Source organism: Aythya marila (assembly GCF_965140915.1).
Source record: "Aythya marila genome assembly, chromosome: 3".
NCBI lineage: Eukaryota > Metazoa > Chordata > Aves > Anseriformes > Anatidae > Aythya > Aythya marila.
The window spans coordinates 48495292-48522188 of record NC_139044.1 but is presented as its reverse complement, the minus strand read 5'-3'; the positions used below and the strand labels follow the sequence as shown (position 1 = coordinate 48522188).

At 39.2% G+C, this 26897-nt stretch overlaps 1 protein-coding gene across 1 annotated transcript in view; it reads right to left on the bottom strand.

Moving 5' to 3' along the window:
* PLG (plasminogen) overlaps positions 1–24619 on the bottom strand; it is a 60370-nt gene extending 35751 nt beyond the window's left edge. The window contains exons 1-18 of the mRNA XM_082756164.1: positions 24535–24619; positions 23091–23226; positions 21763–21869; positions 18071–18185; positions 16992–17164; positions 16278–16407; positions 16032–16150; positions 14382–14544; positions 13346–13476; positions 12316–12475; positions 10565–10746; positions 9453–9601; positions 8623–8716; positions 7288–7405; positions 6149–6223; positions 4995–5135; positions 2517–2623; positions 917–1062 (exon numbers count right to left, since the gene is read on the bottom strand). Of these exons, the coding sequence (XP_082612290.1) occupies positions 917–1062; positions 2517–2623; positions 4995–5135; positions 6149–6223; positions 7288–7405; positions 8623–8716; positions 9453–9601; positions 10565–10746; positions 12316–12475; positions 13346–13476; positions 14382–14544; positions 16032–16150; positions 16278–16407; positions 16992–17164; positions 18071–18185; positions 21763–21869; positions 23091–23226; positions 24535–24583 (2295 nt within the window). The 5' untranslated portion in view covers positions 24584–24619. The remainder of the gene's footprint in view (positions 1–916; positions 1063–2516; positions 2624–4994; positions 5136–6148; positions 6224–7287; positions 7406–8622; positions 8717–9452; positions 9602–10564; positions 10747–12315; positions 12476–13345; positions 13477–14381; positions 14545–16031; positions 16151–16277; positions 16408–16991; positions 17165–18070; positions 18186–21762; positions 21870–23090; positions 23227–24534) is intronic.
* Positions 24620–26897: the final 2278 nt, after the last annotated feature.

The following is a 26897-nucleotide window of genomic DNA, read 5'->3' as shown; positions in this document are numbered from 1 at the left end:
TGAAATATAGCTGAGGTGAGGACTGTAGAGAGAGGGAGAGTATTTTCTTCTACCTTTTGTACACAAAAATTTTTGGGAAAAAGCTTTTCCCAAGCACACAGGCCATGTCTTTGGTCTGAAGAAGAAAGACCCAAGTACCAGTCATGGATATAGGAATATCCTCAGATCTTTGTGAGGCCAATTACACAGCAAAAGGAAGTCTCTCAATTTTCCACATCCTCTGACCTAATTAATTCCAGACAAAATGATTATAATTATAATGTTATTTCTTAAAATCCAGGCATAGTAGGATATGAATACCTTGTCCAGTAATTTATGTGCCTATCAGTGAATGCACCATCCACACTCTCAGAGATGGCATTTGTACTAGCACTGAATACCTGCTCACACAGACTACCTTTTTCTTTCTGTCACCAAGTAGTCAACAGATTTTTATTGAAGAATATCTGACATGATATCCTCTATTAAGAAAATCACATTTTAAAAGTATTTTCATATGCTTGTGAAAATTAGAAAACCGGAAGCACTTCGAGCATTAGCAATCAGGGGATTAAATAAAAATGTGGTACAACACCAGGTGGACACCTGAAGCATTCACTAGTTTTCTGTCTCTGCCTAGGAACAAAGGAAAGTGCAGGTAGTATATCACTGTCTTTATTTGTGCTGGGATGGGATATTCACAGTCTTGGGCTACTACCAGTAGGACATGTCAGGATGCCTTTTGGGGAGGAAGGAGAAATTACCCTATGCAATTTCCCAGCTACTCTGGTTGACAGTGTGAAGGAAGAAAAAATGCTCTGTATACCTCAGGACTTATGCCTCATGCAGAGGCCTTGAAACACTGAAGCTATTTCTGAGCCTTGAAAACAAAAACTGCCGTTTGATGTGCTCACACTCAAAGCTAGATTATTCTTACCTCGCAGTAACGTACGCTTTGAAAAGTAAATCCACCGCAAAATTCATGATTATTGATACTCCCATGTAAAAAGTCAGGGCGATGGCACATTCTGTTTTCAAGCACAGGGAATTCAATATCTTTTAATGTCTTGCCTGCATTAGTACCTTTGTGAAGAACAAGAAAATGCACCTGTAAATGGTAGCCTAGGCACTGTCATGCCTGAGTAACAAAAGGACTGGGATCTGTCCCCAGCTCTACTATAGATGCTGGGGTCCTGAAGTACCTTGATAAATCTTTGAAATTTTATGTAATTGGATCATGCCTGCTCTCAATCAGCAGTGATTATTCTTCTTTGCAGAGAGTTTCAAAATACATAAAAACAGATGCTTCGTATGCAGAAACATTGTGCCTATTGTAGGCTTTCATTATTTCATGCTTATTTCAAAGGGAAAAGGCCTGGATTTACTTTGCATTGTTTTGAATTCTTTCAAGCCTAAAGATAGCGTTTTACAGATAAGCAAAGTTTTTTGAAACTAAGGTTGAATTTTCCCAAAGCAGAGTATATTTAGATGTGGGTCTCTAGCTCTGCTCCCCCTTTCAGAAAGTAGCTGCATGACATGGCAGGACCCTCTCCTACGGGTTAAGAACAACAATAGTCTGTTGATTCTCCCACCCTAATGCACTACCAGAAAAAATCTAGCCTGTACCATTTTCTTGTGGCTGTGATCACAAGAACATGGCAAGCAGCTGCCACCGTGTGGCAAGCTAAACAAAAGCAACAACAACAAAAAGCACACCAGAGAAAAGTGTTTCTTGATAATGCTGATGATAATGCTGCTTGATAATGCTGCAGCAAAAGCGAGTGGAAAATGGCTGGTTATTCTCAACCCTTGAGCACAGGTAGAGTGAGAGATGGGCAGCAGGAGTCCACATAGGTCATTTTTTAACTCTAGACTCTGAAACAAATTCAGGTGGAGATTTTACTGACATTAAAAACCTTCATCTTGAATTCCTTTGCCTGTGTAGTTGGGTCTGAGTAAGCTCTAACTGAACGGAGCCACAGTTCCAGGGATGCTCTCTTGTTTCAGGAATAAGGCCTTAAGGCTTGTGCTTGCTTGTATATCCTACCTGTCTGGAGTGAACATACAGAAGACTCTGCAGACAGTAATGTTTAAACCAAAGGAAGGCAAGCACAAACTTCATTCATATGTTTAAAAAACTTATATCGTAATATCAAAGTTAAAGTCAAGGATATTACTTGACTATTGTCCTTATTTGTGCAAATACAGCATATGTGTAAGCTGAAGAAAGACACACAAAAAAAAAAAAAAAAAAAAAAAAGAGAGAGAGAGAAAAATTTACCTCTGTTTTCTCTTGTTTAATGAATTCAGTTAATGAGTTAATGTGAGTGATGGGGGGGGGTAGGGGGGGGGAGAAGGAGGAGGAGGTGAGATCGAGGTCTGAGAGAAAGAAATAGGACAAATAATGTTGCCCAGTGACTTCTGACTTAGTTAAATCTTAAATAAAATTAATTTTTCCAGGCTCCCAAAGTACATATATTTTGGAATTTGGATTCAAAAACCCTCCTAAGTTTTCAGCCTCACTGAATATGCTTTACCTCTTGTTTTTCCAAAGGCAGTTAGAAAACATACTGAGTTTCTTTCCACCATAAGACTTGTTTCAGGCAAACAAACTGGTTTTACATGGTCACCAATTCTTACAGGACTGTAAAACAAACAAAGAAAAAAGAAAGATACTTATAAAAATGATCATCTACTTGTTCAGTCTTCTTATTCAGTAGGCTGTGCCAGGAAGTGGGTAGATGGGTAGATGGGGAAAGATGGACAAGATGACAGCATCTTAAAGTTACCTACCAGCAGGTTACCTACCAGCAACCAAAAGTCTCTGAGATGTGTTTGTGGGCACAGCCACAATGTGAGTGTGTTTGCAGCATAGTGCTAACAAGCTGATATCTGGTTACCCAGGTAGTGTAATAGGAACATGTACAAGCCCAAGCACAGCCTTAGCACCCCTTGCAGGTGGGGTAAGCCTGACTTCTCTTAGATCCTCCCTGACTCAGAGGATATTTCTAGAGACTTTATAAGAGGAGGGAAGGTTCAGTATAGCAACGCTGTGTCTGAAGAAGATATTAAATGAGATGTACCACTGTCAGGAACCATCCCTGCAAAGGTTGGTCTTGCTTTTTAAAGAGAGCAAAAGGATCTGAGTAAACTCCAAATGTTGGGTCAGAGTAAAATAAACCTCTCTTTATATGGGCTCTTTTCAGGCCCAGAATGATTTTCAAAGTATGTGACATGATAGCCAACAAGATCTCCAATGTCCAGTTAAAGGAACTAATAAATCCCCCGTTCCTAATTAGGCTGTGCAAGGGCCATGAGCCCCATGAAGATACAGGAGAATGGAAGACTAAATGGAACTGATTCTGACCCATTTGATAGTAAAAATTTCTTCAAAACAATGATCTGAATGAAACAGTCCAGAAGGGTAGGAGATGCTAACTATCTCCTTTGCTAAAGCTACAGATATGCCAATGCATTACCCACCATTTTGAACTCTATCCTCCAGATCTCTGAAGTTCAAGATGGGAATTTCTAACCTCCACTCTCTCATAGTTCCATTAAATTAATCCTGCATAATTCCTTATTCTTTTAGGAACGAAATTCAGTTCTGTAGTTTCCAAAAATTGTTCATTCACTTCTCAATAAAGCCCATTTTTGTCAAAAAAAAAATAATCCTGAAAATTTGTAGGCAAGATAGGCAAGAGGAGAATAAAGTGAGAAAGCTCAGCTTGGTGGCTTCTCCCCCAGTTTTCTATCACTCTTTCTCCAGTACCTTTATCTTCAAGGTTGTATTTAACAACTCAGGTTAATTCCACTGTAGGTATGGTCTGTATGATTTGGAAATAATGAGGCCCACAAAGAAAGGTGGAAAAAAAAAATATGAAGGAAGGATTTAATGCAGTTGAAAATAAGCAAAGTTGATCCAAAGTCAGAAATTGATGGATCTGTGTCCATATCCATATCTGCTATTTATGGCATCTCACATGCAGAATGTGTTCAGATGGTAAGTGCTGCTGATCTAAAACTGACTGCAGTGCTGTAGCATGCATGTATCTACCATGCAAATGTGCACAGAGCACACAATGGAAGAGGAAATGGATGAACTAGTTAGAAGCAATGGCAAGAGAAAAACAGATGGAGCACAAGTTTCTTATTCTCACCTGAAATTAGTGGAATTTTCATTAATCAAGCACCTGAGAACTTAAGTTTGAAATTTAGTGGAAATGTTCTAAATTCATTAAAATTAAAAATGTTATGGTGAATGTTTTAAAGAGAAATTCTTGGGTCAAACACAAGCTTTTTATTCTCTTTAATCTATGTGTGGTGAGCATAAGAACAAGAAGAAAACTAATGACTAAGAAAAAAAAATTGCAGGAGAATTCCAAAAGAAAACTAATAGCGTTGGAATAACAGCACAGATTTGAGCAGACTGTTCAGACACATAAGCGAGACACAAAAGAGGGCTTCAGGAAATTACAATTATGCACAGAGATTTTCACTGTATCACAAGTTGGGTCTGGTTTTACAGAGTTTTTGGCCACATCTGGTGCTCATGAAACATGCGTATGACCTGGCCTGCAGCACTGTCAAGGAAACTGGACCTTTCCACTTGCTCCATAAAGAAGCTGTGGTGCTTCTTGGCCAAAACTTCAGCTGGTGCTCACAGCCCTCATGGCTGAGCAGAAAAAGCCTCGAAGCCACAACTTTGCTTTGGTTTACTTCCACACTCCCTGTTTCAGTGGAGACACCACTTAGCAGGTGGTGAGTGGAATCCCCCATGGCAATCCCTCCCATACTAAACCGGGGTTGTCTTTCCTAAACTGTGTGTGTAGCTCACACAGGCTCACACAGGGGGGGGTCTTTCAGGAGGACAGATGCTCAGTATTTGCCCTTGAATAGGTGTGTAAGCTAATACTCAAAGGGACTCTCACACTCACACAAATCTAGGCTAAGGTAACTCATGACTTCAGAATAAAGATGTAGGAAAGTGAGGAAAACTCGGATTGAAATGGCACCTGTGCAGCTTTAGCAGGGCAATGTCAGCTCCGCCTGGTTCCTTTAATAATTTCTGAACACTTCGTATTTGAAGGGATGGTGCTGGTGCGTTTAGATTCTGTATCCCAAGAAAGACCATATAGGAAGAGGGATCTGTTGACCTGGAAGAAATGACAGTAGCAACGTTATAGACCCATGCATAGAATCAGGAATGTCACTCATAAAATTTGCTCATTTCCCAAGAGAACTGCAATAAACAAGATGGCTAGGCTGCTGTTTGTAACTATGGACGTCCACATTTACTCTTGGGGAGGAGAAAAATTAGATTTTTTTGACAGTTTGATTATTATAGTAATGAAAAATCCCATGAGCTGTAAACAATGTGGCACCTTCTTGCAGTGTTCTTAACTGCTGAAGCCCTGAGGGTCAGCTGCTAGCCACAATTTTTCTAAGTACAATTAGCACCATCACAGCTGCCATTCAGCATGCTTTGGGGTGAGAGATACAGCAGATGGAGGAGGTAACCTCTGTTGTGCTCTGCATCTATTTGACTGAGACAGAAGCAGCAGACAAATCTACCTGCTGGCAAGAAAAGACAGGAAGTAAGGCGTAGGTTGGGAGGCTGTAGCAAGCAGCTGGAAATTTCTTGACACAAGCCCTGGTTCTGCTCTAACCAGCCTCAAAGGGAAACACTTACTTCTTTTTGCATCACCAAAAGAATGATGGGAGCAGTTGAACTACAGCTTTTAAGAGTAGTAAAAAGAAAAGGAAACAAAACAAGGACCCTGCATACTGTAGGGCAAAAACCAAAATGACCATACTACAGTGCTTGCAATGACATTAACTGTGCTATCAGGTAACTTACTACTTTGGATATGGCTTTGCTATTCTATAAACTTCTCATGTCTCAGTAGAGTGTATTGCCTTTATCAGTCATCAGTGTTATTAAGGCTTTAACTTATTAAGTGATTCCCCAAGACACACAGTTGCTCACTTCAGACATTAGAGATGCTCCTTGCTTGCTTTAACATGCAGAGACTGTGCAGATGTTGCACAGGCCAAGGAACCGCCCTCCAAGGTCAGTAAAGTGCCTTTGCAGGTACATCTTGCACCTCTGTTGATTTTCTCATCCAGCTGTAAGGAATGCTTGTCACTCATTCTAGTGGATACTCACTCTTGCAAGCACTGAGCTGCAGTAAGGACCCACTGTGGATGTATCAGAGTGCCAGAACAATGGTGTGTGTTGGTGCTAGAAAAGAGAAGATAATAATCACATTAATGTAAGACTGCACGGTCAATTCTCTACCACCTGTGCTGTGCCCAATGGGAAACACTAGCTACTAGCAAACAAGCAATAATCCCCATATTGAAATCTTTTAACACTCAGAGATTGTCACCTACCAATCGCAAGAGAAGTCAAATACAGATTTTCAAAGGACAAACTTTATCTGCATCAAAACATGACAGATATGAACAGAAATTTGATACCCAGGTGACACTTTTGCTACAATGATCCAGTTTAGAGGTATACTTTAGAGGCTAGAGGTGTGCTTTCAGGAATTTAATAAAAGTAATTGCATTTCCTAAAAATTTCACTTGTGATGTAATGCGTTTGTCCTGATAAGCAATTAAAAAAAGGCTACTTCCTGCTTATCTGTGGGGATGTCTTGGACTAGTTATTTACTAAGTCTTACTATGGACTTTCAACTTCTCTTGGGCTATTATTTTTTTATGGTGATTGTCAACAATTCTATACAAATTTTCATTAGCCTTCTTCATATCCTGTTCAGCCACTCCGCAGCTGTGGAAATGCTATGCATAAATCTTTTTTTTTTCTTTTTTAATACAGAGAGACAGTGATCTTCACAGGACTTCTAGCACAACTAGTGTAGTCACAACAGCAATTTACATTTGAACATTCTTGGGCCCATTGCAGAATGCAAATAACTGTCATTATCCTCAGTGGGAATTATTACTTCCCCATTTCAGTAAATCAAACCATATTCAAGGTCTGCGGTTCAAATTTGCTCTCTAGAGATTAGGGAGAAAGTGGAGAGTTTGGGACTAATGACTTAATAGTAACTACCTGTCAACATTATGACACACACACACACACACACACACACAAAAACAAAACAAAACAAAACAAACAAACAAACAAAAAGTTAATTTTAAATGTAAAGTTATTTTATGTAGAAACCAAGTCCAGTCTCCAGAAACATATGCATTGTTTCATACCAGTCCCTTCCTGATACCTGTTTCTTGTGAAACCCTGGTGTTTACTAGTGGTGATACAGTCTGGAATATCAATACCTTGACCTGAGACTGACATGCCAAGGCCAAGACCCTGGAGATGCATCACACATGCCATATTGCTCACAGATTCTCCCACTTCTCATTGGAAATTTTCCACAGTCATGATCAGAAGAAGCTACAGCATTGAGAAAAAAAAAAAAAAGCTACAATGAAAGGTTTTAATGCACATCTGTAATGCTATTCACAGTGCAATCTGATGAAAGAGAAAGAGATAAAGCATTTTTATATCTTCTTTAGGCTTTCACTGTTTATGTTCTTTAATAGGAACTAAGAATAAGGAAACAACCAGACCCTTAGACGACATTATGTTATCATTACCTGGAGTATTTTAACCTGGAGCTAATACATCACCTTTGACATAAGACATTAATTTACCTGGCAAAAATTGTCAGCTAAGTACTTGGATGTCGTCAGATAACATAGGTAAAACTACAATGAGCCCTCCCCCACAATGAAAATTTGGGGTGGAAATTGAAGGGAAAGGGAGTTAAAGAAAGTAAGTTTATTGCCCAGATCAATTCAATATAATAAGAATTTCTAAAATATTCAAAACATTACAGTCTACACCTTGATCAAAGAGCAAAGCAAGTGAGATGCCTCTAGCAGGTGCACCACATAGCGCTCCCAGTACTTTACAATTGTTATTGGCATCCATTGCCAGGACACCAGAGAAGCTAAAACATCTTTTTCTGCTGAATTTTCAACAAACAGTACATCCACTCAGTATTACAATTACTATCCCAGAAGAGAATGAATGAAGGAAACCTGCATAAATATCCAGGACCAAATTCACTAACTTCCCAAAAGAAAGGCGACATGTCAAGGGACAAATTATTTTAACATCCAGATCAGAATACAAATGATGTCAGTAAATGATAAAAAATTAATCTCTGGTACTCCCAACTAACAGATAATTAATTCGTTTTAGCAGGTTCTCAAGGCATTAGTCCTGCCACAAAGTGCTTGGAAAGCACACTCCTTGACATGCATGTCAAGGAAATCCTCTCCTGTGTTTGATCACTCCAGGGAAGGAGTGCCTCTTTCCACAGCTCCACTGGATATCTCAAATTCATCTAGCAACTCTGAGTGCTTAGCCTCACTGATAATAAAGAGCATATGAGTTGTTATCTATGAAGTCTTATTGATGATTTTTGGCACCACGCTATCTAAACTGGCTGAATATTACAGGTTTTGTCAAAATGCCATACAGATCTAAATTCAAATCTAAAGCTACTGCCTACTAGAGTTGTTTGCTGCTGGACTGAAAACTTTTTGTAACTATCATGATAGGTTGTAGAATGGGAAAACAGAGAAGTCTTTAAGGATAATTACAGCAGCGCGGGATTTCACAGTACTCCCATTTTTTTTCTGGGTCTGTTGTGAAGCACCAAAGACCATTTACATCTCCATCAGGATTCCTGCAATACTGTAATAATTACAAAAACAAAGAATGAAGACTCCAAATGTTAGCCACAGAATAAAGAAGTTTATGGATGCATGCTTTCTAAAAAGTGTTAATCAACATTTTTGAATCATTTCCCCCAACCATTTCTTCGTTAGGTGTTATGTGCTTTCTGTTGCCACTAAACACAAAATTCTAATTTTTGTTATCTCAAAACCAATAGTAAAATTATATAAATATGACAAAGCTACTATAATTTTCTTCATCCACCAAGAGTTCAGCCTAGATTTAATGCTTTTTAAGGTCTTCTGAGAAGTAAAGTTTGTAGAAGTAAAGTTTGATGTGGGATGATTAAGCACTTTGCACTAAAACACCTATTGTTGGCTTAATCCTTCTACTGAAGTCAGTGACAGCAAATTAGGTCAGCCCTGAGAGTATGCCAGAAACCTGCTCAGTTGGTGACAAACAGCAAAATGCATTGCTCTGGTGCTTGCAGAAATAAGAAAAGCCCTGCATCATTTTTTTCTGCATTGTTTGCATGTCATCATCAACCTTATGCTGTGCTTGAAATAACAACATCCTAGGTAATGTTAAATGCATCATTCCCTCTCCAGCACTGCTGTAGGTCTAGGATATCAACATGATGACTTCCAGGTACACTTAGCTTGGTCTATAGAGACTTAATATGAAGTGTTTACTGAGGGGTCATGGAGAAAGGAGACAACGTTCAATGACATCAGGTGAATTAGCAACTGTTTACATTTTTATCCAGGCCTGCTCTTGGATGAGTCAGAGGAGTGAAGTATTTGTGGCTATGAGGGCTCTGAGAACTCCACTCTTGACAAGTCCTGCCATTTCCAGTTTTTGCGACTGTGCCGCGATAGTCTTTACCATTGCCATTAATGCAGTCTGTGGAAAAAAAAATAATAAAAATAAAAATAAATGATTGTTACCTGTTGAATCTATATTTGGTGGTGGTAAGCAGAACTAAGTCAGATTAAGTACTTTCAGGATTTACACGTTCTTTACTGTCTATAGTGGAAAGACAAAAATGTACCCTGGGATGTGATCTCTTAGTTTGTCAAGATGGATGTCTTCCTGGACATACAGAGTAATTGAACTGCAAAAAAAAAATCAAGGAACTTCAGGCTAAATATTTTCTGTAACATAGTGCAAATATCTGAAAAGACTCCAAGATCCTTGCTAACCTAGGATCAGTAAACACCTTTCAAGAGAAAAGCATGTTTAAGGGTCATCAGGCCGTTATACTGAGAGAGCGGTTGTTGTTTCCAAGGGCATCACTTCAGCTACTTTTTCCTGTTGCATGTGAGTAAGTGTACATTGCCATTTAGGAGTGAATTTTTTATCTAACCCCGCCAAATTCCCCTGCAAAATAAATATTCAATGGAAAGCTCTACCAAACATTCTGAAAAGTCACACTGCTTTGACCAAGAGGTCATATTAATTAAGGAAGTATTAATGAAAGACAGGGCAAAAGCCTTCCTCTGTTGGTGTACACATTTTCAATAACATGGTTGCCTATGAACAATACAGCAAGATAAGGACAACATCCTAAAAACATAAAGCACAGCACAAGCAAAATTCTCTTAAAAACATTTACTGTTATTTTATTTCAATAGCACACAACAACAGAAATTGTTGTCTATTTTCTTCTCAGTCCCCTAAATGAAAAAGATATCCCACAGAAAGTACTGTAAAATGATACAGGCTACAGGATATAATCTGACAGCAGTATGGTTCTGAAATCTGGAGGAGGGATATAACGCCTATGTTCTAGTACTACTCAAGAATAACTCTGAAAGATATTGCTATTTGTGGTGACAGGAGGTGACAGCTATAGCCATCTGTTACCAGACGTGGTGGGTGTAGTCAGGACAACACTTTGTTCCTTCCGGTCATTTGGTGTGGCGTCTTCTGTATGATCATCACATCTCCTGAGATTGCAGTACTCCCAGATCTTGTTGGGGTCTGTGGTGAAACACCACGGGCGGTCATCACCGTCTGGGTTCCTACAATAGTTCTCCCTCAAATCCCTGTGAAAATAGGTACAAATATTCATTCTGCATAAGACAGAAAGTAATCATGGGAATATCTTGCCAAAAAGAATATGTACTATGCAGAGATATATACATGTATTAATTCTTTTACTATTGCCAGGTACCGTATTACCATCAAAAACATTAATGGCTGTGATAAAACCGGAGAGTTATATTTCCCATGTACATCAGAGTCATGAATATATTTATACATAAAGAAATGTAATTCAACCACAAATTTAAATTCTGGCTGCAATATGTCAATGTACTGAGTAGTTAAATAAATGCTTGATATGACAATAAATTTATTTCAAAGCAATATGTATGAGCATACACAATTGTGTGAATGTGCAAATTAGCAATAAATATGCTGGAAGGTTATATATATATATTTTAATGCCAGAGGGTTCTTTCTTATATGAAGAAGCATGGAAATTAAATACTCATGCAAATTATTATTAACTTTTTTATTTATTTCAAAAACAAACAAACAAAAAACAAACGAACAAAAAAAAAAACAAAAACAAAACAAAAAAAAAGACACAAACCCCACAACACTTAATTCAGCAGGAATACTCCCATGACTGAACTTGCTGGGGCGGGGGGAATTAGAGTATTTTTCTCCAACAATTTGCAGAGTTGTGGTATTTCCCCATCTTGAAAAAAGTTGAAATACTTTTTTTGTTTGTTTTCAGATATGCCAGAATACACAAGTTCCACATTTTCACAGCTAAATTTCATTTTTTAAAAATGTCTGTGAAAAAATGTGCCTCCTCTGAGTATATTTCAATATGTTGTTATTTTTATGACAAAAAAAGACTGAAAAATTCCAAATAAAATTATTTAGGGTGACATTATTTAAAAAAAAAAAAAAAAAAAAGGCAAAAAAATAGAAAAATACTAAAGATCCTGCCCATACTTGTAATCCACCAAGCAGTGATGGATGTCATAGCAATAGTCTTGTTGCTTTTGTATGCTTATTGACAACTGGCACATTAGTAATTATGGCTAGATCTCTAAGTTGTTACTTAATCCAGTATTTTTACTCTGAATAAGAAAGTAAATAAATCAACGGCAAAAATTCTCTAAATGAAATTCTGGATGCCCAGTTACAACCACAAAGAACATCTAAAATGATAGTTCTAATCATAATGCACTTGTCTGTGTAGTTTGCAACACAAATGCTGTGTTTTCCCCAGATGAAACAAGTAGAAAGGCCCCCATGAACATCTCAAATTCTTAACAAAAGGCATTCAGTAGATGCCAAACTCTGATTACAGGCCTCCCAGATTTGGTTACACCAGCTCAGGTTTATGAATAAAGGGTTACAGTGGTATTTTACTAAGAATTTAAATTACAGGTAAACACAGCTTTTATAAATGAGACTAACAGAAAATGTTTCTGTATCTTGGTAAAATGATAGTGAAAGAAATTCTCTTTTATATGTACATTCCCTATTAGTTTTTAATAGCATAAATGTGCAAAGATAGCAAAAATTTCAGCAATGATCACTGTCAGAGCAAAAAAAAAAAAAAAAAAAAAAGTTAAAAAAAGTGAGATACATACGCGTTTGGGAATTTTTTCAGGATCTTTTCAAGATTGTGTGGGGACTTGGAGTTCCAGGCTTGGCATTTCCTTCCTGATTCAGTGACGGAAGTTGTGCCACGATAACTTAGGCCTTTGCCTCGATAGCACTCCTCCACCTGGGGAATCTGTGCTGGCACATCTGCAGCAAACAGCAGAAACCTGTCCCTTGCATCATGGCTTTATCTTCATATTGAACAGGCACAAGAAAAATCAAACAGACAAGAAAACAGAAGGGATTGACTCATTCATACAGAGGGCTTCCAGTGAGAACATCTTGGCCAGTGTGAAAAACGGAAGGGCATTTCCAAAGTTATTTAGAGATTTCACAGATTACCCTTATATGTCAGATGCTGGCTGGTGGAAAGTGCATTCCTCAGTTTCATTTTGGCATTTGTGGAAATGTTTGAGTTGAAAATGAAAAATCCTCAAAGGTTAGAGATGTTAGCTATTTTGTCTCAAATAATTCAAAAATATAGATGATGTTAAACTCCTATTCTTCTATTACTCTTTTGATTGCACTAACACTTTCTTGTTATTTTCTGTGCTTGAATGGATGGATGTTTCAGATGAGATTTTTTAATATTTTTGGACTTTGGAATCTACTGTCCTCTCTTCCATGGTTACTTTCCAAAGATAGGACTTCCTTTTATTTAGCACTTTTAAAAATCTCTTTAAAGCTCTTTTTCATTCTTCAGTGAACTTCCTAGAAATGCCCTACCTTTGGGGGAAAAAATAAAAGGAATAAAAAATATATTTATATTTTTTGATACTGTAATTCTTCTGCTGGGTCAGCTGATGACTTACGGCCTTCACTGCACTTACTAACCATTGAAAGTCCAAAATCTGACAGGTTTTCCAACATGCCAAGCAAAGCAACTGCATAAACAACAGTGAAAAAGTGACCAAAAAAGATTTGCCAGGAGAAACAAGAACTGAAATTACAATGAGAAACAAGAAGTGTTTCACAGCTCTGAAGTCTTTATCTCAAGTACACTCCAGTTACTCATACCAGCGCTCCCTTGCTCTGTCCCATCACAACGGGGAATTGAACAGTATTCCCACCGAACACTGCTGTTGCTAGTGTAGCACCAAGGCCTCTTCTCTCCATCAGGGTTTCTGCAGTAGTTTTCCTCTAAGCCCCTGAAACAGTAACACTGGCTTTAAATTACTCATGGAAATCAAGAAGGGTTATGTGCAAGACTTAACAATTACTGCATGCAGAACTCAACTCAGAGGTTATATTTATTCTTACAGATTTGTTGCCTCATGTACCATTATTCTGGGCTAGCCAACAGCCTTTGAATTTCCCGTTTAAATGTTGATGTTATATGAAGAACTTTTACAATGGTTACACTTTCTGCTCTTGTTTTTTAGCCAATATAGGGCAGTAAAAGCTGATATTGAAGTCATCGGTGTACCTGACCCTTACTACAAAAACCAGGCAAGTCTGGATGTCACTTGTTTCTCTCTGCTCTCAGCAGCTTTCTGCAGTGATGATGGACAGGATTTCACATGCCCAGGGAAACTTGAAGAATCCATTTCATAACCCACTGGATCCAAATACAGAGCTAAAAGCCTGGTCATTCCCAGCTACCCCTGCCTATTGACAATGCTCTATAGACCCATCTCCTCTGACCTAGGAGCATTTTGGGCCTTGGAGCAATGCTCCTCAGGAGAGTAATACACTGAAAGTGTGTTAAAGCACAAAGTCAATATAAAAGCACACTGTTAATATAAAAGCAGTAAATACCTATATCTGTGCAATGGGATGAGGAGAAGTGCAAGTACAGGTGAGACAAGTACATGAGATCAAAGCTGTTGGTTAAAAATAAAAAAGGAACGTAGGAAAAAAAAAAAAAAAAAGAAAAGAAGAAAGAAAAAAAAAAAAAAAAAAGCAAGACCTGAACAGCAATATGAAAGGTGACAAAAGGAGAGAAAATATCATCATAACTCAGAAAACCTGTGCTCCTGTTGCCTATTCATCTGGTTCGCTAAGGGCTAACTATGTTCTTGGGTATTCATTAAAATGAGGAGTCTCAGCATACTTGCAGGGATATCTGTCAGGAATCCAGCCATGTTTGTGAGGAAACTGCATGTTCCAGTGCTGGCAAACATTTCCCGATTCTGTGATAGCTATCCTGCCTCGATAGTCTTCTCCATGCCCTGAAATACACTGGGAACTCAAGCCAGAAACTGGTGGGCGCGTAGCTGTAACAGGATTAAAAAAAAAAAAAAAAAGAAAAAAAGAAAAAAAAACATAGCTAATGAATGCCTTCAAATATATCAAAACACCTTTGATGTCTGTAATGGTGAACGTGTATTTTTTTTATTTTAGCAGAGATGACATTGGTGTAAAGCCATGGCAAAGCCGAAATGTATGTTATCACAAGAACTCAGGCTGCCAAATGGGTGTCCTCTGTCTGCCCCTTCACATCAGTCAGTAAATAAGTTTGCTGAGACAAGCCAGATGTTGTGCCTGCAGTCCCTTGAGAGCAGAGCTAGAAAGGCAATAAGCAGTCCTTTATGGTCTTGTAAAGACAAGTGGGATGAAGGGAGCACATTAGTATAATATGTATAGGTAGGGTAGAAGGGCAGAAAGGGTAAAGATAAGGGCTAAGAAGAAATGCTGAGAGAAAGCACAACAGTCTTCAGAGGTAAGGCTCCAGTATCAGTGGATTGGGAAAGTGAGGCAGGAGAAAGTGTGAAAGAAAATGAATTTGTCTGGTATGTGGGGAACATCAAAGTAAGACTAATGATCAGAGCCACAGAACCTGCAGAAGCCAAAGAGAAAATGAATTTACAATGCATGCCTATTACATTGCATATGTAATTTCCAGAGCAGACAAATAGGCCTCTAATAGGTCCTATTTAAACTTTATGTTTTAGGCACAAAATGGAGATGCTATAGTATCTTTCACAATCTACTTCATCATGCAGAATTCTATATACTTATTCTTCCATCTATAATTGTTTATGCTGAAGTAAACTAGATCTAGTAAACACATGCTGTTGCTTAGAGCACTGTCAAGAGCAGATGTTAAGAAAGCAAGCTCTAGAGATAGAAATGCAAAGGTGTTTTTTTTTTTTTTTGTTTGTTTGTTTGTTTTTTCTTTTCTCAAAGTGCAGTACAGTTCTACTAATGGTAGTGCTAATCTCATTATTCAGTCCTTGGAAAAGTCCAGATCTAGTGTGCTCAACTTAATGCATTAATCTAGCTCAGTGATAAATCAGATTTTCTCCTGAGGTCTGAACTTTTTTCTCAGGATTTATCTCTCACTAAGGAAAAGGCAGTGTTGGCTGTGCTGGCCAAATCCAGGTAAAATATCACAGAATGGCCATGGTGGCTTATGTATTTTCCATGAGTCAGCAATTCAACTGAAAACTACCACATGAGATTTAAACTGAAAGCTCTGCCTTCTCAGATAAATTGAAAAGTAAGGTGGTTGAAGACAAATTCTGTTTTCCATAACACCTCTGGCATTGTTGCACTTTGTGACACCTCCACTCTCAGTGACCTTACATGATTTTATGCAACAGAAACACAGTGAGTGGTTCTGCTCATTAATGCATAATTTGCCTGATTCACAGGGATTTCCTCAGGATACTCACAGCTGTCATTTCTTGTCTTTCCCCTCCCTGCATAATTTTAATTAGAAGAGCTACCTTGTGGAGTGATCTCAAGAAGTCAGACTCACTGCAACGAGGAATGTTACAATACTCCCAGCGTTTAGTGGGGCTGGTGGTGAAACACCAAGGCCGAAGTTCACCATCAGGATTACGGCAATAATTCATCTTCAGATCCTTCCCTGGAAAGCTGCACATCGAAAATGGAAGACAGGTTTGTGAGTCAGCCTAGCTGTAGCAACTAGGCTGTCTGCAGGCAGGGTTTCCCAGGCACTGTGGAAATGAGTGGGGGCAGCTCAGCAGTGGGTATGACTCACTGTTTCAGTGTATATCCATGCATATGAGGTTCTTGGGCATCCCAATGCTGGCAGTCCAGCCCGGACTCTGTTCTGGAAACATTTCCATGGTAGTCTTCACCATTACACATCATGCACTCCACTGTGGGACCTATACAGAATGAAAACAAAGCAAGGTTTGCACTAGCTCTTGAACTCTGATCCTGATCCACTCATGAAAGACTACATTGAAAGGAAAGCAGAAATAATAAATATTTGCTGTTCTTTTAGAGGCTTTTGCTCCAGGTGATGATGAAAGGAATCCAGAAGACCACGGGTTACACCCTATCCAAGTGAATTAAACTTTAGGGACATGTATATCCCTAAAAGCTTTAGGGATATCTCTATATATCAGGGTGGAGCTTTGCCATGTATCCATGTGTACTGGTAGCAGCAGGGGTTCAATATGTAACACAGCACTTGGGTCAATCTTTACTGTTGTTAAAATAAAAAAAAAATATTAGGGTTAAGCGTAGAACAAAACCAGCAAATTATTATAATTGTTAATTTCTTCTATATTTATAAATTTTGTTGAAACTGGAGCCAGTTATGAAAACAACCTTTGTGTTGATGAATTTTTACATTCCAGCTTGATCTAAATTCACATTTGAAACCAATTGGCAAGAATAAAGTAGGAGTAAATTGCAGGAATAATATTACCTACTTGAAAGCCCCTTCCCTGAAAAATAAACATACCTTCTGCAGCTTCTGCAGTCTGCATGACCTGTCCCTCACACTCTGGGATGTTGCAGTAATCAAACCTGATCGCAGGATCTGTTGTATAACACCAGGGTCCATTTACATCGTCATCAGGATTTCTACAGTAGTTTTCCTCCAACCCTGCACTGGGGTATTTTTCAGGTGTAATACTGCAACAGTATTAAAATTACATTTTAATTCAATCCAGTCAGAAGAGCAGAAGGGAAATGCCCAGCTTTCTCAGCTATCTTTGGGTTCTATTGATTTGTAGCAAAAATGAGAGAAACAGATTCCCTGTTCTAACACGTAAATGAAATCTGAACACCATGCTGTAATTACCGTTACTAGTAGACTCTTCCTAGACCCCAGCTGCCACTAATGAACGATCTTGTAAGAACTATGCCAATCTCAAAGGTAAATTATTGTCTTTAATACTTGCATCCAGATGATCAGTCAGCTAATTGCATCCTGAGGCTTTCTGATGTATTTTTCCTAAGGCTACTGCTTTAAAAGTGGAATATTTCTAGAATCTATTGACCAAATGCAAGTGGACTCAAACTTTCAGAGACTTTGAAGCAAGTGACCCTATGGTTTTACCTATAGCAGTCCTCCAAGAAAAGACTAAAAGGTTTTAAACAACAGACCTAGATAAGTGTTTCCAAGTTTCATTAGAATGAAGGCTAGCAGGGGAGTCATAAAGCTGGACAGACACCACTGCTCATTTTACCACTGCTCATTTTTTTTTCACACCTCATACAAAAGAGAGAAATTCTAGCCCCACAGTCACAAATAGCAAAATTTTCATCATGAATTGGTGGAAGCAGCATTTCACCTCCTTAGGAGCCCCAGCACACAGACACAGCTCCTCTAGCTGACAATGCAGCCTTTCATTATCCAGACCATTGCAGTTCTCTGACAGTAGAATGAAAAGCAACAAGAGAGATGAAGACAAAATTGTGTCTTAAAAAATCACCTGACATTTGGCTTTAATAACATGCTATAAAGTCATTTATATACATGAAGAAGCTTGGAAAAGATTCAGAACAACATGAAGACAAATATAAATAAGGCCATACTTTGGATCGTGGGGTGTTTTTTCCGTCCACTTCTGGCATGGAATACCTCTCCAAGTTTTGGCTTCTGTTCCTCTGTAGTCCTTCCCAATTCCTCTTTTACATTGTAGAAGGTAAACTGAAATGGAATTGGCTTTGTTAATTCAGTGGTGTTATAACATTGCATCTCTTGAATCTGAGAGTTTGCAGATTTAACTCTGAAGTTAATCAGATTAGATTTACCCATGTTTTGAACAGTTTAGATTTACCCATGTTTTGAATCTCTTGTTCATGCAAACACAGAGATGTGATTCCATAAGATATTTTAAAATTAATAGTTAGAAATGACTGAGCAACTAGAGAGGAAAATTCTTGAAGAATGTTATGAAGCTAATAAAATCACATCAGGAAAGCAGATATAACAAGTTACTATATATATATATTGTGTATGAAATTCATATTTATATTGTCATATTACTGAGATAAGAAAGAAGGTCTTTCACCATCACCTGGGGATTAATAGAAATGTATCGTTCATAAGGCCATTCACAGTATGGGTATCATGCAACCATCCCTTCAGGACAGATCATTTTTTAGTTATCTGAATATGTTTGTCACAGAAGTGACACCTTTGATTCCTCTTAGACTCAGACCTCAGATGCTTTCTGGTGGGATTCCTTGAAAGGGAGAATGCAAAGACCATTGGTGATGCTTTTATTAACAGATACTGAAATATCTCCAGTCATTGGGAGTGACCCTAATTTCCCCTTTCCTGTAATTTGTTTGCACATGGAGGATGCCCTAAATCCCCAAATAAAAAATAAAGATGATAGAGCAATAATATGAGACCAACCTAATAGGATAAACTGAGCCTTGCTCAGGCACCTTGCTATGGTTATTGCCATCACAGTGTGTGATTGGGTGTGCAAATGATGGAATCATAGAAATTCCAAGGTGGAAGGGACCCACAATAATCATTCAGTCCAGCTTCTGGCTCCACACAGGACCACCTAAAAATAAAACTATGTCCGAGAGTGTTGTCCAAATGCTTCTCCAACTCCAGCAGGCTTGGTTCTATGACCACTGCTCTGGGGTGCCTGACCATCCTCTCAGTGGAGAGCCTTTTCCTAATATTTAATATGAACGTCCCCTGATGCAACTTCACGACATTCCTGTGGGTCCATGAGAGATCTTTTCTTCTCCCTGGAAGGGAGAAGAGATCAGTGCCTTCCCCTTCACTCCCCTTCCTGAGGAATCTGTCAGCTGTAGTGAAATCATCCCTCGACCTTCTAAGTTGAACAAACCAAATGACCTCAGCTGCTCCTCACACATCTTGCATCATTTGTGCTGCATGTCTTACCAACAATGCCTCTTGTGAGAACTGCTGCCTGGTTGTCTGGTTACCCCTGGAATGCCCAGGGGTCTTGTCACTGCCACTTCAACTCTGATACTCCAGTAGCAGGTCCCAGCATGACTATCTGTGGTTAATAGTCTTGCCCATGGGCTTTCTGATGTTGCCAGGTACCTCTTACATTGTGTTAACCTATCTAAATAAAAAGCCTGGGCACGTCTAGATGACACCTGAAGAGAGGAAGTGGAGGTTCTGCATAGCTGTATCAGGAATGAAGAACAAGCAAGTAATTTCCTGGCTCATATGGCACATGGAGACTACCACACACTGAGGCTTTGGTATACGAACCCTCTGAAACAAAATGTTCAGTAATAAGCCTTCTTTCTGCTTAACCCCCAATATCTCTCCTACTTTCCTGTCCCATATAGGAGATTGCTCTGATGGTCTATAACTGCTGAAAGTCCACTTTCCTGAAAAGAGTGATGGGACCAAGAGCCAAACTATATGTCAAGACAAAATTAAGGTTCCAGTGGGGAAGCTGCTCCATAAAGAGAGGGAAATCCCTAACCAGGTTGTTAAGGAATATTTCAGTGCCTAATTAATCTAATAAAAAAGTCATGTTCTAAATTGATAAAAAAGTCAGTTCTTAAACTCTGAGAGGAAAATTAGGATCAAAGAAAAGACTCTCGGAGGCATGCATGGGAAGAAATCTGACTTAATATAATGTAGTAAGCATAGTCCACAAAAGCCTATTTTGTGTATTGTGGATTATTGCTGCTCTTAACAAGGAGGTTGTAATCAGAAGAGGATTCCTCATACAGACAGAGTTTTGCTATTAACAACGAGAAGATAAAACTGGAACTATGAGACACATGTTCATGGAGTTTCTTTTGTGACTATGGACAATCCAGAGTATGGTCTACATACAGAATGAAATTTTCTGTGGCGGAGTAAAATGTGACTGCATAATATTGTGTGGCCTAGCACAGCCAGACAAACTGTTGGGCTCACAGAGAGATGAATCTTTTGGTTTTAAGATAGTTGTTTTATGAAAATCTTTTGCATCCAATCTCAAGGAAAATAAACTCTGTCAAGAAGGACTCCAGAGCAGCTGTTACAAACTTCAAGGTCTGAATTAAGCACAGGTGTGATTGTAAAGTCAACATGAGCCTAAGGGAGTGGCAGTCACAAAAAGTGCTGGAGATTGCTTCCTTCAAGCAGAAGAAATTCCATCTTATTTTAGCTGAAAGGAGTTTTACAGAGGCAGTTACCTAGTGCTGAGGAGTCATGATGGGTACAGAAAATATTTCTGAGACTTCAGAACAGACTTACTGTCTTTATTTGCAAATTCAAGTTCAGCCTGGGTGATGTCAGCTATGATAATTAGGTTGCTTCTGAAAGCTGAATCTCACTTTTACAATACTCATAATCAGTCTTATGAGAAATATCTCTATTTTGAGGTGGATCAGGACCATTACAGGTAGAATATCATGCCATTTGGATTATCCAGATACTTCACAAAGATGGTGGCAGTGATTTTCAGAAGACTACAGAAGTCAGCATATGAAGATAAGCATATGAATCAGAGCTACTTGGGTTTATCTTCAAAGATAAGGAGGCAGAAAAGATAAATATATCAGGCTATTCTATGGTGACATCACCTGATAAGGTGATTTTTAATTTTTATTCCATTATGACGATATCAGATGTGCACAGACACACTGGACTCATAAGGAAATTCAAGAGATATGCACAAAAGCCAAGAGCGACATCTCAAATCTTTCACTGCCTTCTGTGTCTCCTTTGTGGTTCTTCATGACTGAGACCAGGATGTTTGAAGGGAACTGCAGCTGAGACAGAGCTGCCTACAGTATCTGCTGCACTGGGTGCCAACAGAAAATAGGATATACCTGATAGATAAAGTATTTCAGTCAAACAATTCTCAACTGAATTATTACACAAAAATTAGGCAGGTGGGTACACAGATAATCCCATAGCCTTGAAATTTTGTATTACTAAGGACTCTGTTAGCTTAATGAAGCAGAGGACTTTAAATACTTAGTGGGAAGAAAAAGGCATTATTTTTGCTTTGGGATATGTTTATTCTGCAGGGTCTCGGTAACATATGACTAAAGGAGATTGGACTGAGTCCAGTCCAAGTCAAATGTAAGAATCCTTGATGCTGTATGGGAAATTTTCTGGCAGATTCAACCCAGTTCATAAGGGGTGCAAGGTGAGTGCAAGCCCACCTCACTGAAACTATCACTGCCTGCAACTGCTTGCTCCAGCACTGAATCAGAGAATGCAAGGATGCAGTTAAAACAGGCTTAATATGTAAATGTATAGTGTTATATAACATACTTACCTCTCTTCTCATAGAGAACTGAATCTGTGCTGCTGAATATCAGTGTTGTTTTGGTATTTTCAGCCAGTGTTAAACACTGTAGCTTTTTCCTGGTGAATAGGAAGGCCCTGTTGAAATTGAGAACACAGAACATAGGAAACAATATTTTTAATTTGTTTCCAATTGTGCAATTGCTAATTCATTTTCTAGAAATTATTATTTTAACAGCACTTTATTATATCCACTTACGTCTTTCACAGACTGTATTCAGTACCTGAGACACCAAGGGACAGTGACATTTTCTGCTGCTCTGAAGTGTCTGACTTTTTCAGGATGCAAGGCTATGTGAATAAGTTACTGTGTGGGAAGCTAGCTACTGGGTTGGCAAAACATTACCAATGGCATTCTAGCTGCGCAGGTTAGTGCCTTTCCCTGCAACGAAATGAAAACATCTCACTGCTCCTTTGTGAAACAAGGCAGCATTCAGCTATAGAGGCATAAACAGCTCTCCAGTTAGCATTGGATAGGAGAGGGAAATTGGGCATTTACTACAGAAAGACTGATGCAATGTAAATGCACCCTTTATTTGACCTTGTAATTTATGAGTGGAGAAAAGCCACAAGCCAAATGCACAGGCATGGGCAATGCTGCTATAGGCAGAGCTGCAGTACCTGGCTCCTAACTTTGTCCTGGGTCATCAAGGGGTGAAGATGGTGCAGCTCCTGTTGCCTGGACAGTCACCTGCCCTGACCTATGGAGGAAAAAATGTGGCTTTCCAGGAGTGGCTTCCCATGACCTGACACCCGTGTGACAGCACCTTGTGTTCCCCAGGCACTCTGGACTTGTTTTATACAAATGTGTTCATGTAAATCTCATACTGAAGTTCTCATCCTGGTTTCTGAGTAGCATGTTATTGAGTTGGATGTGTAGAGCAAAAAGGCTGAAGAAGACTCAGTATTATTGTATTACAATGTTTCTTGGCAAAAATATGCCCCACTTCACTATAAGTGTTGAAATTAAAAATGAAATGAAATGAAATAAAATTAAAATAAAATAAAATAAAATAAAATAAAATAAAATAAAATAAAATAAAATAAATAAATACTCATTTGCCTCTTCCAAATCATCTCTTTCCAACTGCATGTCCCAATAATTCACCTTCTTAGCTTTTGTGTGTGCGTGTTTGTTGTTGTTGGCTTTTTTTTTGGTTTTGTTTTGTTTTGTTTTGTTTTGTAGTGCTTTCCATCCAAATTTGAGTGTGAATGCTTACTTCTGAACAACAGGAGGAACATATCACTGATCAACTAGTCATTCACAAAGGTATAGCTTTAAGATTCAACAGAAATTACCTGCAATTAAAATTTCTTTCAGCTTCACATTTCTCTGCACATTCTATTTCATTATTTGTCTCATAAAACTGCTTATTTCTTGTAAGGATCCAAACACCATCCGTTCTTAAATAGTCATCCAGTACATCTCCTTTCACTACAAGGGATGAAAAAGAACCAGGCATTAAAAATGAGAATGCTGCAGTTAAGATCTGTGACTTCAAGTCCCCTCTTCCACGTAGCATTGACAGGTGAGGTCCTTATTTATTTTGCGTGATTCTGGGTGAAAGGCCATAAACTCTGAGGAAATTTCTGTTCCTGTTCTATTCTGTTCCTGTGTTCCAGTCACAAACACAGCTGCATGGAACACATCATAGGAAAACAAACAAACAAACAAACAAACAAAAAACCAAAAAAACAGCAGAAGGAAGACACAGAAATGAAGCTCTGAATGGAGTTATGTATGGGTTTGAAACTGAGAAAAAGAAATGTGAAAAACCAGAGTAACAAGGAGCAGAGAGAGGGACCACTCAGAGAACCTTGGGAAGAGGTATTGATATTAAAGTTTTGGAGAAGCATGAATTGGGATGATGTGAGCTTATGTCCTCCTATATGGAACCCACAATCACTACAGTTGAGCTGGTCACCAAGTAGCTGCTTGTCCTCAGCTGTCTTGCCCTGGAGCAAGAAATCTCAATCATAAGATGACTGCATGGCCTTTTACAATGGCCACCATGTTTTTTGTTGCAATGGCTCAACTAGTCTTAATAACGAATTTGTAAGGCTGCATCTGTGTTGCAACAAAGTAATCCAAGGCTGTAAATTAGTAAATCAATTAGTATGATTATATTGGAAAGCCACATATGCATAAGATGTGTAGAAATACATGCTTATAGATTTAATAATTAACTCTAGAAGGTTTATGCTCATAAAGAAGTTTGCCACGCAATCTTTTTTTTTTTTTTTTTTTTTTTTTTATGTCTGTAAAGATTCTATGTTTCTATTCCTAATCTTAACAGCAATTTATTTCCATATCCAGCATTAGGCTACAGAGTTATGTCAGAGATGCGATTTAAATATTTAATTTTTCAAGATCAGTTATAGACACAGGAAATTCATAAGTGTTTTCTCTGAGGAACCCCAGCCCCTGCATCAGCAAAGGGGCTTTTCCCCACTTACATCCATTTTCTCCTTACGTTGATATTTAGTACAGCATTCTCACAGGCCATTTGTTCCCATGCACACACCAAGGCTGTTACTCTTCTCATGTCTCTAACAAACACACCAGAGCAACCGCAGCTCTTGCTTTGTTCAACAACAATTCTTGCTGGCCAGCAAGCCCCAAACCCACCCTCATCCAGGTAAGTGTTGATACATGGGTTTTGGGACCCATATTCACAACATGGAGCTTGAAAGCATTTGGCCCCCATCTCCCCCTTGCAAGTGGAAGGCAAAGGACTCTTACCCGAGCTGAGCACAAGAAGAAAGAGCAAGGCAGCTTTGCTAATTCCCATTTTGGCCCAGCTGGAAGGTGCTGGAAGTTGTGTGTGTCGGTGCACAAAGTTTTATTGACTTGCACTGGAGTGAGGCGGCATCAAACAAACAGGGCAGGCAGATTAAGTTAATCATTCTCCCATGCTGTGACCCCCTTTACTGTAGAGTGGACGTTCAAACAACCTTGAATTGGATATATTACCAAATCAGGCTCAGACATTTGTATTATTGGATGCTGGGAAATGTGAAGGCACTTTCCTGTTTTGTGAGACATGTTTTTGTTCTCAAATTGTTTGGTATCACTTTACTAAAGCAGAGATGGAGGTGATGGTGGTGGAAAGTATGGGAACTATCTCCAGGCACACTAATTCTGCACAGTCCTGTGTATTCTGCCCCAGGTTGCAATGCCATTTTCAGTCACAAACTTGCACAGTTCAGGTTGGAACTGCTTCTGATTTACACTGCTTCGTAAGCCACATCCTAAAACCAGACACGCATAATATTAACTCTGTCTCAGAATTTATTTCAACAACATTCATTTTCCATCCTGAAGGGAAGAAGCTTATTTCCCTAAGTTTTATCATAGTTATGGGTTGTTTCTGCTGTGGATTGCTCATGACTTCAGAGGCAGGGTTTGCTTTGGTGCTGTGTATCATGTACCTTTGTTCCCCAGGTAAAGCTCCTGAAATCTTAAGACTTCTTAGACCTCAAGGTGCATGCAGGATGTCCCACACAATTCAGCAACACATCCACCCCACGGGGCTCAGTCAAGTCAAGCCAGACAATCCCATCCTGAGTGCCCCTGGGAGTTTCAGCTGGTTTGCCAAGTGGATAAAGCCTGCAGCTGAGGCTGGCAGGGCAGGGGCAGAACAAAGCAAAGTTAGGAGCAAGGCAGGAATCCTGCATAATTCCCCTCTGTGCTGGAAGAATGACATTTTTGGAAATGGCATGTGCAGCAGCCACATCCCTGTGAGCACTGCTGACTAGACTGGCCACCTGGGGAAAAAGCAGTGGTCAAAAGGTGAGCACAGGTAGGAAGGGAGTGGGGAGGTGGCATTTTTTTCTCAGTTCTGAGACAGTGCAAGGGGCTCTCAGTAGTGAGCCTGTGTGTAGCCTTCAGCCAGGATGGGCAGAAGAGACATCAGTAGGAAAATGGTTGTTCTTGGTTAGCTGTTTTATGGACAGTTGTGTCCATGTACCAGCATGCCTATGGTTCATCTGCATCAGAAGAAGGATTAAGGGACCATTTGTAGGTGAGGAAGGCATGGAGGACCTAAAGGTTTTTCAGGTTTGGTATAGGAGAGATCTGGGCTTACCAAGAGATAGGGGGGAGACAAAGAGCAGGGATATGAACGATGCAGAGCCAAACCTCATTTATTCTTCCACCAACAGCATTATTTGCTGTTCTCTCAAATAACAATTGCTACAGACTGTAAATGAGGGAGTCTGAAGCCAATCTAGATCTACTAGCAAATATAATGGATAATGCCTTTTCTCTTGGATTTAATTTAAACCTTGGGTCAATCAGAAACAGAGAGAGATTTTGCCCAGAGAGGTTGTGGGACACCCTTGGAAGCACTTGAGGCCAGGTTGGATGGGGCTTTGAGCAACCTGGTCTGGTGGGAGGTGTCCCTGCCCATGGCAAGGGGGACTGGAAATAGATGGTCTTTAAGGTGCCTTCCCATCCAAGCCATTCTGTGATTTTGTGCATATTTTCTGTTAGAAGCAATGGAAGCCACATAACCGCTCATGAAAGCTATGATGTAATCTTACCTGATTTTGTTTGGGATTTTCTGAGGAATGTGCTGTCCTGGTAATGTCCAGAAGGGTGCAGCAGATGATATTTTTTTTGGAAAAGCGGGTGACACTAAACGCCCAGCATAGGCAAAGGTGTCAGATGTTTGTCCATACAACTGAAAAATTCCCAAGGGATTTATTATTTCCTTTTTTATCTCACAGCACTCATAAGGAAATCTGTCCTATGCAAATATGCTCTTATTTGCTTTTTCAGTTCTTTCCCCCTCCCTTGCCACCACAGTATCAGTAGAATACCAAGACAATGAAAAGGAATGATAAGGAAAAGAGGAAAAGATAATTCAAGACTGAAAGTTCAGTTGCTGATAGAAGGAGAGCATGGAAGTTTGTCAGAAGATTTAACTGTGCACCCAGGGAGCAACTTGCAAACATGTCTGCCTTCAACCCCACCATATCACAGAAACTCTGCAGGCAAATTTGTCCTTTTCCACCACCTCTACAGCTGTGTCCCTCCAAGGAGGCTGAGGGTCTCATGCTGGCTTTTACAAACCTTCAGCACTAGTCTGGATGCCAACAAAA